At 37.8% G+C, this 13577-nt stretch overlaps 1 protein-coding gene across 1 annotated transcript; it reads right to left on the reverse strand.

The window, feature by feature from the left end:
* Positions 1 to 3957: 3957 nt before the first annotated feature.
* On the reverse strand, positions 3958 to 10251 carry LOC140333493 (leukotriene B4 receptor 1-like). The gene is made up of 2 exons (XM_072415164.1): positions 10206 to 10251; positions 3958 to 6149 (listed from the first exon to the last, which is right to left on the reverse strand). The coding sequence occupies exons 1-2, from the start codon at positions 10215 to 10217 to the stop codon at positions 5103 to 5105; spliced, it is 1059 nt and encodes a 352-aa protein (XP_072271265.1). The 5' UTR covers positions 10218 to 10251; the 3' UTR covers positions 3958 to 5102.
* Positions 10252 to 13577: the final 3326 nt, after the last annotated feature.

Genomic DNA, 13577 nt, shown 5'->3' on the forward strand with positions numbered 1-13577 from the left:
ACCATACTGAAATAGATGTTACTATTAATGCACAGATGTATGTATATATTACATGATAATGAAACAGAGATTTTTTGGTAAGTGTATACATCAATCAGATAATGATTTTTATCAATCTCATGCATTTATACTCCATTAAAAGTGTAAACAGGTGTCCAAGTGCAAAGACAATGTGGTCAATTCAGCAATGAAAGTAAAAACTATCCATCTCTGGATCAGTAATTACTGCAGTTTTGGGTGTGTTTGGGAAGTTAAGCAGCAACAAACATGTCAGTATGTCCAAATATCATACCCAGAATAGGTGGATAAACATGGCAGGATTCAGTTATTGGTCAGAGATGTATACTAAGCAGACAGATATATATTTATTGACAAAGTGTAGAGAAACAGGTGAGTGATAAAACAATAGAAAATAATAACCTAAAATGCAGTGTAGGTCTCATAGTTCACACGTATCCAGGTTTGATGTTTAACCCATTTCCCAAGCTCTGTTTCTAGACGTTAAACAATTTTTTCACCTGGTAATAAAAGCTTATCTAAACATAGGATCAAAAATGTCATTTATTGCAGTTTTTCAGTCTAACAGATGTGTCATTAAATTTACTCTGTATGTTTTTGCCTTTATTTTTATTTGGTGATTTTGCCAGTAATACAGTTTCTTTTCTAAAGTGATTGCACTTGCTTAGTGAACTATACTTGTGAAGAAGCCTGTCTTGTTAGCTTAGGACACATCTTGTTAGCTTAGAACAACCCCCTTCCTTATTTCCATAACATAGGAGGTGGTTTTCTGTAACGCACATAGAATGCTCAGAATACTGCTAGCCAATGCCAGAGGAGCAAATAGAAAAAGTTCATTGTTATATTTTACATACACATTTAGTATAATTTAACAGTTCTAGAAGAGCAGTTTTCATGAACCCTGAAAAAACAACATAATGCAACAACATACTCAATAAAAAAATGAATATTTTTCATTGTAGCCTCAAGCAGATGAAAAGTCTCTTCTTTTATTTTTGTCTTTAGAGGACAGGTTAATAACTGAACACTTTAATGAAAGTGGCACAGTATAAACTATTTAAACATTTGACAGAAATTCACATTTACCAGTTTAAATTAGACATGCAGAAAATAAAGCCCAGGCTTCTTGTAAGTTTTGGTTTTAGCTTATTGGAGAGGTATGTACAGCACCCTGCTGATCCATAATCTGCCCATATTGCATTGGGGAGAACAAAGACTAAAATAAGGTTTGTATTGAAAAAAGAATGATTTATTTAAATATTAGCATTAGCATATTAGAAACAAAGTAAAACAAATGATAAACAGATGTAGCTTCAGCTTTAACAGCATTCCTTGGTGCTTTTCATTGCACTAAAGGTCTTATCACTCTAATCTGTTAAATTTTCATTTTTTCTGCTGTTCTGTGTCTAAAGTCAGTTCACAAAAAATATAACACATGCTTTGGATATAGGACATCCATCCAATGGGTCAGTTTATTTGTTGTTCTCTGTGTCCTGTTGGGTAGAGTATATTTTGCTATTGTTTCACAAACACAGCTGGAGGTTAGGGATATTTCTACAAAGTGAACGGAATTCCCATTTAGACATTTGTAACAATAATAGATATTCCCATTAAGGCTCCATTCATACCTGTGGTGTAAAACTGTGGTTGGCTTCTTCCAGGCACACATCAAACTTCTGATATGCACATTTGCAAGCAGATGCAGTGTGATTCTTTCAACAGCAACTGTACAACCAAAAGCAACTTTTCACTTTCCTGAACTACAACGCAATCTGCTGCAATAAGTCATTCCCAAAAGATCCCAAGTTGAGAACTGAACTGCGACAGAACACTGCAGTTCAAGGTGGTTCTAAAAGTGGTCAAAAGATCCTCCAGATCTATTTACCACTGTAAAATAATACTTGAGATATAATAAAATATGTTATATAATAAAATATGTTATAAGGTAAATATAAAAATTGTAAAGCAAAATCCCATTATATTGTGTGTAAATTTCCCCACCTACTAGATTGTAAGCTCTTCTGGGCAGGGTCATTTGCAACCCCTATTTAATGTACAGCACTGCGTAATATGTTGGCGCTATATAAATCCTGTTTATTAATAATAATAATAATAATAATAATAAGAAGAAGAATAATAATAACTCCTGCAGACACTATGAGGATGATTAACTAAAGGATAGGTTGTTTACATACCAATTTGAATTATTACTTTGCAAAGATAATTCATTTAGCTTAGTGAATTTGCCAAAGATTTGCTCTGCAAAGAATATCCAATCATGTACAAGGAAATCTGAAAAATAAAATAGAGCTAAGTGAAATAAATAAATATATATAAATATATATATATATATATATATTTATATATTCCAATGTGCTATGTAAACAGTTTATTTTTCTTTATTAAATCAACTGCTACATATGTCTTCCAGTGATTGGGGACAGCCTAAAGTTAAACTATAATCTGAGGTTAAAAAAAACTGCTTGTTCACAGCTGTGACCAGGCTGTGCTGCTTAAGTGCAGTGTAAGTCAGGTCACCAGCCAGAACCTAAACCCCTTTGTAGGTAAAAACCTACAAGAACATTGGGCCTGATTTATCAAAGCTCTAGCTTAAAATGTCCAGGATTGAAAACCTTTGCAAAATATTAGCAATTTGTTTAAATCATCACCTAGGTTCAAAGATGATAGTTTATCTTTTCCTTCTCCGTCTTGTAGAGCTTTAATAAATCAGACATATTGTGCTGAAATTAGGCAATTATGTGGCCAGCAATTGCTTTATGTAAATTGACTTATTCACTTTTTCATAATGGTTTTAAAGAAACTGAAAATGACACAATCACACTGGATGAGACCACAAGCTTTGGTATAAAGCAAAACTATTTAAAAATGTAATAAATTCTACCATCACTCTCTTTCCCCTACTTGATATATGGACAGAAAAATAGCTAACAGAAGTTCCTATCCTTCACAAGTAAAAAAAAGGAAAAGTTTTGGTTATACATGCATAACAATAATTTTGCTGCCTTTGATGTAGGAACACAAAGTAACATAATTGCTTACATCCGTCAGCTCAATGTCTCTCAATGGGGCAACATATTCACAGATTGTAAGTTTATGGACATTTAGGACTTAAGATGGATATGATCAATGGCAGCAAAGAGTGTAATGGTGGCAGCAGCAGCCTAACTGTGGATCTGTTTTGGCAGCTGAATGTCTGCTGATCATAAGCAGAAGGCAAGTGTCCCTGTTTGAGCACTTCTTGTGGCCAACATGCCCCTTCTCTGACACCCTCTTTCAGCCACCATCCATCCACTTACCTCCAGGGCTCCCATGTAGCCACTGTGTTCAGCTCTTGGTTTACCAATTTTCCATGTCTGCTGCTGGCACCCTCCCAATCACGTTGCTGTTTTTTCTGGTTGCTTTACTATAAAATTACTCCTTACACATGCATGACCTCTCTGCCCTTCTCTTGCAGCTGTGACTTTGGGTCAGTTGACAATGCATACTGCATAAATAGGATTGTAATTAGCAAACCTACTCATTGTTAGTAGGTAAAACACGGTAGTACATCTATACTTCACAGTATTTTAAGTATATTTGTTAACAAACACGAATTCATTCATAGATTTTTAAAAATATATATGTATAGGTCACAGGTTACAAAAACTAAAAAATATATAAATAAAATATTTTTTTTTTGTTTTCATTTTTTCACACATAAAACTTAAATTCCAGGCTTAAAATGACTTTAAACAAACTAAACACACACACACATATATATATTCTGAAAGTAGAGAACCTGTAAAATGTAAAAATGTATGTTTAACTATATTTTCATTGATTTTAGTGTATTTTTAGTAATACAAATGTCTACAACCACACACACACACACACACATATATATATATATATATATAAATCATGATAATATTGTATATATATATATATATATATATGATAAAATATGTTATAAGATAAAATTAACAATGTAAAGCAACACCTGCAGACACTATGAGAATGATTTACCAAAGAATAGGCTGTTCACATACCAATTTGAATAATTACTTTGCAAAGGATATTTAATATAGTGCATTGAATTTGCCACATATCTGCTCTGCAAAGATTATCAAGTCATGTCCAAGGAAATCTGAAAAATAAAACAGGATTTCTCTTTGAATGTGATGGAATGGTTGAAGTCAGCAGAGCTTTGTCTGATTTACTGAGCTAAGTGATATATATATGTATATGTATATATATATATATATATATATATATATATATAATCCAATGTGCTATGTGAACAGTTTATATTACTTTAATAAATCAACCGCTATGTCTTCCAGTGATAGGTGACAGCTATAAGTTGAACTATAATCAGAGGTTAAAAAAACTGCTTGCATACAGCTGTGACCAGGCTGTGCTGCTTAACTGCAGTGTAAAAAAGTCAGGTCACCTGCCAGAGCCTAAACCCCTTTGCAGGTAAAAACTTACAAGCAGACTGGGCCTGATTTATCAAAGCTCTCCAAGACTAGAGTAGATTGAATATGATGGGAGAACTTGGGAGACCCAGCAAACCTGGAATGAGTAATGAGTAAACCTGGAATAGATTTCTTTAAAATCATTTGATATCAGTTGGCAAATGTTTTCTACCCTGGACCAGATCCATTCCATCCACGTTCTCCCATGATAGTCTATCATGTCCAGTCTTTTGGTGAATCAGGCCCACTGTATGGAAATTCAGTATTGTGGTATTAAAATTAATTTTAAATTTTATTAAATCAATGCAATTCGGGAATAATGTAAATATATATATATATATCATCTTCAATGTCCTATTCTGCAGGCAACATGTTCTCCAGTGTTTACAGGAGGATAATGTTGGATAATGTTCGTCTTCTTGGTCTATTACTTTATTACTTACAGCTAGTTCACATCTATTGATTTTGCAATTCATTGGAGAGAGTAACTAAATGGCAGGGCTAGAAGATGCTTAATGTTTTCAAAGAACTTGTGATAAATCAGCGATTGCAAGATGGAGGTAACTTATGTTAACACAGCATACTTTTTCTTTGCCAATGGTGGAGTTAATCTGTAATTATTTTATTAGTATTTCTCAAATCTATAGATTCTTCATGACCCTTTTGTTTAAAAAGTTGTGGGATCTTCCAAACTCCATTTGCATCCGAGCCTGTTCCCTCAAAGAGCTTGGCCAAAAATCCCACCCCTGCTGTCCTAATGAAACTTCCTCCTGCAAAAACATACAAAATAGGGTTTATACTGCTACTTAGAAATGCAAGAGCTGTGACGTTAGGTCTAGCAAGGCGAGCCATTTTTCTCAGCTTGTCTGATGAGAACACTTCTCCTGAAACTTGGATCATATTCACCACATGGTAAGGGAGCCAGAATATGGCAAACACCACAATTATCATCACCACCAGCCGACTTGTTTTATGTTTGGTCTGAAACTTAGCACTACGAAGTCTCAATCCAATATAGAGGTAACAGAACATAATGATTGTAAATGGGATGACAAAGCCGGTCACAGTCTCAAACACATAATGAAAAATGATGTGTGCAGGAGTCATGTGAACATGCCTGCACTGCTCCTTGTTGTTGATAGTCTCCACCGCACGGTAAATTGGCATAGGAATGGCTAACACACATGCCAAGACCCATATAGCCAATATGACTTTGCCTAAAAGCATCTTCGTTCTTACACCTATAGAGCTCAAAGGTTTTGCCACAGCAAAATATCTGTCTATGCTCATAGAAGAAATAAAAAAAATGCTGGCATACATACTGAGGCAGCTAATATAATGACATATTTTACAAATGATATTGCCAAAAATCCAGCTGCCAGTGGATAAGAGATGGAGGAATACAGGTGCTGTTAGTATTACGATGATATCAGCAATGGCCAAATGTAAGATGAGGAGGCAGGTGACAGAGCATTTCTTCATGCAGCTCACTATCGACCAGATGACGAATGCATTGCCTGGGAAACCAATGATGAAGGCAATTGAAAGGATCGCAATGCCAAGTTTTTGGGAATAGCCATGAGGGGTCAATGGAGACACAGTTGTATTTGTGAAAGACGAATTGCTAGTAGCCAGTTGACCGGGTACCATGTACTGCATACAGAAAAAAAACAGTTGTGTAAGATGTTTATATATATATATATATATATATATATATATAGTTTGTATTTTGTTTATCAGAAGAGGACAAATACATTTTGACCATGGTATGGGACTTTATCTATTGCCAATTCACAATACATGATAAATGTAAACCTGATGCTACAGGTAATGGAGTGGTTTATGGAAAATGATGCATATATACATGGAGCTGTCACACCTATCAGCTGTTTAGATTCTATATTTAATTTTGTCAAGATGAGAAAAGAAAAATGGGGTTTCTATATGTGCACATATTTATCAGCTTCTCTAGTCTGTGTGAGTATTGTTTTTTAGATTGTTTTTATTTCCACACATTTTCTTTCACTTTTGGATACATTGTAACTTTGGGAACATTTTTGTATGTGATTCGTCATCCAATGATTTTTTCCACCCTGCCCACCCAGGTCCTGCAGGAAAAAGGAGAGCTTCTTCCACAAAACCTGGCCTTTAAATGTTTGTGGGGGCTTATGATGGAATCTAGACGTCCCCACAAAGAAACTAAATGACAGATCACCAAATGACACAACAGGAAGTCCCTGTGATTGTTTACTGATGGTGCTGTGAAAGCTGTTATTGCACCACCCCAGGCCAATACAATATATATATCCTGTGTTTGTCTAATTTTGCCAAATTCTGCCATTGACTATGGTGAGTTTTGCAGAAGAAAACACTGAGGTTGATTCTTCTGCCATATACTTAATAAATACCCAATGGGATTGTATATTGTATTGGTATCGTACTTACATAGCACTGGCATAGCACTGTCATTTAGCATTGCATGTTTGACTTGTTCACATGGACAGTCATTGCTAGCTATGATTAACGTGAATTTATATCACTGGAGGACATGATTGACCACAACCGTTTCTCAAATTGCCTTGCGTCCCTAACCCCCTCCCTCTCCAAAATCACCTCCCCAGACAAAGCTGCCACCATGTTAAACCACTCTCTTTCCCTGGCTTTGGATAATGTTGCTCATGCCACCTTCCGCTACCCCTGCCCTGCCAACCCCCGACCGTGGCTCACCAACCACACCAAACAGCTACAAAAGTCTGTTCGTGCAGCCGAGCTTAAGTGGAGGAAATCTGGCCCCAGCGCTGACTTCATGGACTACAAAGCCAAGTTTCAAAGCTTTAACACAGAGCTCACTGTCACCAATCAAAATTATTTCTCTGCACTCATTTCCTCTCAAGCCTCCAACCCACGCAACCTCTTCTCTACAATTGACTCCCTCCTTAACCCCACACCTGCTCCCCCCACAACATCCTTCTCTGCCCAAGACATTGCCACCTACTTTAGAGATAAAAAAGGCAAAATCAGACATGATGTCTCTGCCCACCGAGCCACTCCAACCATACCCACCCCTTCCACCTGTAAATCATCACTGGCCTCCCTCAGCCCTGTTACTGTGGACGAAGTCTTAACTCTTCTCTCATCATCTCCGTCTACTACATGTCCACTTGACCCAATTCCCTCTGATATATTCCGTGCACATTCCTCCACCCTGGCCCCTGCCCTAACCGAACTATTCAACCTCTCCCTTTCTACTGGTAAATACCCCTCAGCTTTTAAACATGCCATAATTCTCCCTATCCTAAAGAAACCCTCACTGGACCCCTCCCTACCCTCCAACTACCGTCCTATCTCCATTCTCCCATATGTCTCCAAACTTCTTGAACGCCTTGTCTACAAAAGACTCACCCATTACCTGATCACCAACTCTCTCCTTGACCCCCTCCAGTCTGGTTTTAGAGCTGCCCACTCCACTGAAACAGCCCTTACTAAAGTGGCCAATGACCTCATCAGAGCTAAGTCTCAAGGCAACTTTTCCCTGCTCCTTCTCCTTGATCTTTCCTCTGCTTTTGACACTGTTGATCACCCCCTTCTAATACAAATCATGCGCTCCATTGGTATCAGTGACACTGCACTCTCTTGGTTTGCTTCCTATCTGTCTGACCGCACCTTTCAACTTTCTTTCAATGGTAATTCCTCCTCACCCACTCTCCTCCATGTTGGTGTTCCCCAAGGGTCAGTCCTTGGACCGGTTCTCTTTTCTCTGTACACCTCCTCTCTCGGTAGTCTCATATCCTCCTTTGGCTTACAGTACCATCTGTATGCTGATGACACTCAAATTTATCTGTCCACCCCTGACCTGTCTCCTGCAGTCCTGGATAAGGTCTCATGCTGCCTGTCAGCCATCTCATCATGGACGTCTGACCAATTCCTGAAACTCAACCTGGATAAAACAGAACTCATCATCACCCCCCCCCTCAAATTCCAAACCTCCCCCTGACATATATCTAACTGCTAACACCACTGTTATTCGGCCCTACCCTCAGGCACGTTGTCTTGGTGTCACCTTTGACTCGCCCCTCTCATTTACCCCCCATATTCAGAACATTTCCAGGTCCTGTCACTTTCACCTACGCAACATCTCCAAAATCCGCCCCTACCTGTCCCCTGAGACCACCAAACTCCTTGTACATGCTCTTATCATCTCCTGTCTGGACTACTGTAACATCCTTCTCGCTGGTATTTCACTAACCCGACTCTCTCCTCTACAATCTATCATGAATGCTGCAGCCAGACTCATCCATCCTTCCCTCCGCTCCTCTTGCGCTACATCTCTTTGTAGTTCTCTCCATTGACTTCCATTTCACCTTAGAATCAAATTTAAGCTCATGTGCTTTGCCTTCAAATCCCTACACAGTTATTGTCCCACTTACATCTCTGACATGGTTAAAAAATACTCCCCCTGCCGCTCCCTCCACTCCTCCAATGACCTACTAATGACTTCCTCACTCATAACCTCATCACACGCACGGATACAAGACTTCTCTAGAGCTGCTCCAACTCTCTGGAATGGTCTTCCTCGTCCTATTCGGCTTGCTCCTACTTTCCGCTCATTTAAAAGAGCGCTCAAAACACATTTTTTCAAACTTGCCTACCCAGCTTCTTCTGTCATTTGAAACCACCACTACTTCCCACCACTACATATCTCCCATCCTATTGTGTGTGAAATTCCCCCACCTACTAGATTGTAAGCTCTTCGGGGCAGGGTCCTCTCCTCCTGTATCAGTGTCTGTATTAGTCTCTCATTTGCAATCCCTATTTAATGTACAGCCCTGCGTAATATGTTGGCGCTATATAAATCCTGTATAATAATAATAATAATAATAATGATTGGCATTACAGATGAAAAGACGTATATTGTCTTTAAATTTTCCAGTGAGGCCTCCAATTAGAATCAGGGTTTATCCTTTTTTCTCCCCTAGACCAGAAGCTTCTGCCCCCCTTCTCCAGCAGCATAAAATATGTGTTTCAGACCTGCAAGTAAACAGGGGAGGCCTTAGTGTTTGGTCATTGATGAAGGGATGTGGGATCAGACAAAATGATGTCATCCAACCTTTCCCTCTTGCTGGATGATTGCACTTCCCTGCTGGTACCTATGCTTGTCCCTGTTGAATGTTCTCTATGTCCATTTGTGCTGACCGCCATTTGTCCTGACTATTTCTGGTGCTTCGCTTGGAGTTACTGATCTTCTGAAACTCATGTCAAGAAGAAAAAAGATAAATGTGTTTTCTATATGTGCATACATATATCAGCTTCCCTAGTCTGTGTGAGTGTTGTTTATTAGATTGTTTTTATTTCTCATATTTTCTTTCACTTTTGGGTTTACACTTGTACTGACCACAATCCTGTCTGATCTTTAGTACTTTATAGTGTTTGATCGATCTCCTGCTGTATTCTTCTTGACCCAACTATAATCCTGCCTGTTCTTGGTACTTCACTCGGTTACTAAAAAATGTGGCTTTACAAAAATAATTACTGTTAAACCATATGTGAATTTACATAAATAAACATGATAGTTAGCACAACAGATAAGTAACTAAAAGTTATCAACAGGATTGATAACACATTGCCAAGTGCAATATCATATTCAATCTTGCCATTTATTTACTATTACTCCCAGTAAGATTCTACAGTCCCGTTAGCATTGTTACTTACCTCATCAGACATAATGCTCTAGTCACTGAAGAATAGGCGCCTCCTGCTGAGAAAATATAAGAGTTTTTAAAATAAACATATACTTATTATCATCAGTCTGATTACAGCATTTATCTGTTAAAGCTGTCATGTAACAAAGGTTAGGTGTCAAAAGCTAAACTGAAAACCACAGGACTGGTGGAAAATAAAAAGATGGATCATAACACAAGATGCACGAATGAAAAGCTTTTAGCACCTTGAAAAAGCAAAGTAATGTTCATATTAATTGAAAAAGCTATATTTATAAAGAAAAGAATTGGTAAATTAAAATTAAAACATCAGGAACAGTTGTGGTTCACTGCTTTAATCCAGCACAGTAAATATTATAGAAGTTTTTGGGAAAGGTTGAAAATCCTCAATTTGCATGAGGATGAGAAATAAAAACATGCAGCATCTGAAGGCAGAATACAGAATCCCAGCTGCTGAACTGTTTCTATAGCCTTTATGCAACCAGTTTAGCAAATCATCCTGAAGGACAGCAATTGACCCATTATCCTTTGGGAATAGGGCAGCATCCCAGGATATGGACAGAAGAAGCACAGGTATATGCTTTGCTATTGGGCCTGAAGGGTCCATACTGGGGCCCAAAGGTGGCACTGAACCTGACGGCAATATTCGGGGGACAAATGTGCTGGCGAGCTAGACTCCTGAGCACAAGGATGGACTATACCTTGCAGAGGTATATATGCATGGGTGAGAGCCTATGATGCTGAAGATCTGTAAGCAGTGCAGTTACAGGTTATTACCATCTAATACAAAAATTTGGTGGAAGAGGAATGGGGCACGAAGATGTTAAATGCATTAAAGGTTATTAGTCTGTTGTTAGTATTTAGTAGAGACTGTGCGCCTTTGCCTTTGTTAACTAAAAATGACATTTTAACGAATCTTGCAAAGCTTGAAATACTGAAAAATTATTTTGAGAATGACAATTTCATGGATCCTGTTGTACATTTGGTGGAGTCATATCAAACCAATTGTGAGAAAAATGCAGCATTTTACAATCTCTTCTAAAGTAGAACTGGGAGAACAAGCACAAGTTCAACAAAAGGCTACATGCCAATAGGAGGGATAGAGATGGGGGAAGGGACAAGATCTATTTACATTACCTAACTGCAGAGAAAATGTACAGAAAATTCCTTTCTCCAGCAAACCTATCTGGCAGAACTGGGAAAATATTAGGTATAAATATATAGAAATATGAATCCTTTTGCAAGTAAAGCAGCTCTCATATACCGTATATGTATTTCACATGTAAATTTAGCAGTCTGGAGCGCAGCTTTAAAGCAAACCAAATTTTAGGCAGTGTGCACCAATGTGCCTTGAAAAAAAAAAAAAATCGATAGCTGTGCTGAATTACTTTTTGGAGTCAGTTGTCACTTCAAAACAGAAAATTAGGATTACCAGGATTCTCAAGTATTTACAATGAATGAAAAGCAACATGAACTGGTTGTTTATGTCATTAAGCAGCTATAGAAAAAATGTTTTTTTGGAAAATTCAAACAGAAATGGACATAAAAATCATCACACTTCTCACACTTTTGAAGGTACCGCAATCATTCATATATTTATAAATAACATACAATGCCCTATGCATGTACTTTCTAACTATAAAAGTTAAACTACACAGGCAGCTTTATTCCACCGTACAGTTTGCAGCACATTAACCTTGAAAATGTAAGCCGTAACTGGCATAAGACATTATATCATTCGATAGAATTAGGTTAAATCTGCCAAATAGGATAGGCCAAATATTGCAGTTTGTATACCGTAACAACAGCAGTGTGTTGCTTACAAAGTTGTGAAAGATAAAGGAAGGAAAACGAATATATAGTTACTCAATGTGCTCTTACCTAACATACCACAACTGAAATAGTTAGTAATAATGTCACAGGAACTGAAAATATTGTTTAACGGAGATACTCACTTTTATGGTATATGTCCTTTAATGTCAGAAGATATCCCGATACAGTAAGCCAAGCAACGTAACTACTCCATGTGGTGCTTGATAGCTTGCAATCATTGACTAACACATTGCTCCCTACTCCACCCTTTTGTCTTTTTCACAAGGTACAAATTAACAACACCAGTCCAGCCATACTTGTCACACAGTGACTACCATTACTATGACTCAGTTGCCAGTATAATTAGTATAGCATAGGGTATTGCCAGCTACGCCACAAAGCTGTAATCAGACAGACATACCTTTAATTTAATACTTCTTACAACCCTGGATTGTCTTACATTTGCTCTAATTCAGGCCTGTAGCACCCTCTGCTGAACATTAGCAATAAGCAAAAAGCAGTATTGGTGCAAAGCAACAATTAAAAGAGAAAGTTTAACACAGTTGTTTTCAGTGAAACACCCACTGGTTGCTAAGCCTAAGTAAAAAGTGCTGATTCTAAATAACTGTGCAACCCTGGTAGGATTTACAGGAAACCACACTTTTTCTTGTTGTCTAAAAAAACAGAACAGGCAGGTAGAGACAGATATCAGGCGGCATACAAAAAAAATTTTGTACCCAGCCAATCATAATAAATGAGTCATGCCAGGAAATCAGCAATAAAAATGTTCCATTCCTGACACTATAACATGTGAGTATTCGTGTAATAAATGCTTTGATAATGTCATAGAAATTTTTCTGTTACCATCCATCAATTTTACGTCAGTTTCCACAATATATGTTGTGCACTGATTACATTACTTTACTTCCCTATACCAAGGGTTATGTGTGTTCTAATGAGTCCACTGATTATATTTTCCAAGGTTTTGGAACCCCAAATAAGTAAACCATAAACAATTATTATAAACAGTCTACAATATATTATATACAGTAGGAAGGGTTTGGGTTCATAGAGCACTTGGCTGACTTTTAATTGGGGTACAACCTTTATGCCAGAGATGGTTTGCACCTAAATGAAAGGGGGTCTGCCATGCTAGGGGAAAGATTTAGGGGAATGGTGGAGGGATATTTAAACTAGGACAGAGGGGGTGGACAGTTATACAGGTGGCAGAAAGGTTGGTCAGGGGTCAGACCCTAGTGGAGGGTGGATTGGGGATAGTTTGGGGGAGCTTTATGGATAATTGTAAGGAGCTTCCCATGTTACATACAGACATTGGATTGTGCAGTACTAGTTGTACTGAAAAACAAAATGATTTGGCAAACAATGATGGTAAAAGCAGCAATGGTTTAAAATGCCTGTTCACCAATGCTAGAAGTCTAGCAAACAAGATAGGGGAGTTGGAAGCTCTAATGAGTGAGGAGGATTATGACTTAGTTGGCATTGCTGAATTCTGGCTTTGTTCTTCACATGACTGGGCTGTCAATATTCCTGG

The sequence above is a fragment of the Pyxicephalus adspersus genome, chromosome 6 (assembly GCF_032062135.1).
Source record: "Pyxicephalus adspersus chromosome 6, UCB_Pads_2.0, whole genome shotgun sequence".
Taxonomy (NCBI): domain Eukaryota; kingdom Metazoa; phylum Chordata; class Amphibia; order Anura; family Pyxicephalidae; genus Pyxicephalus; species Pyxicephalus adspersus.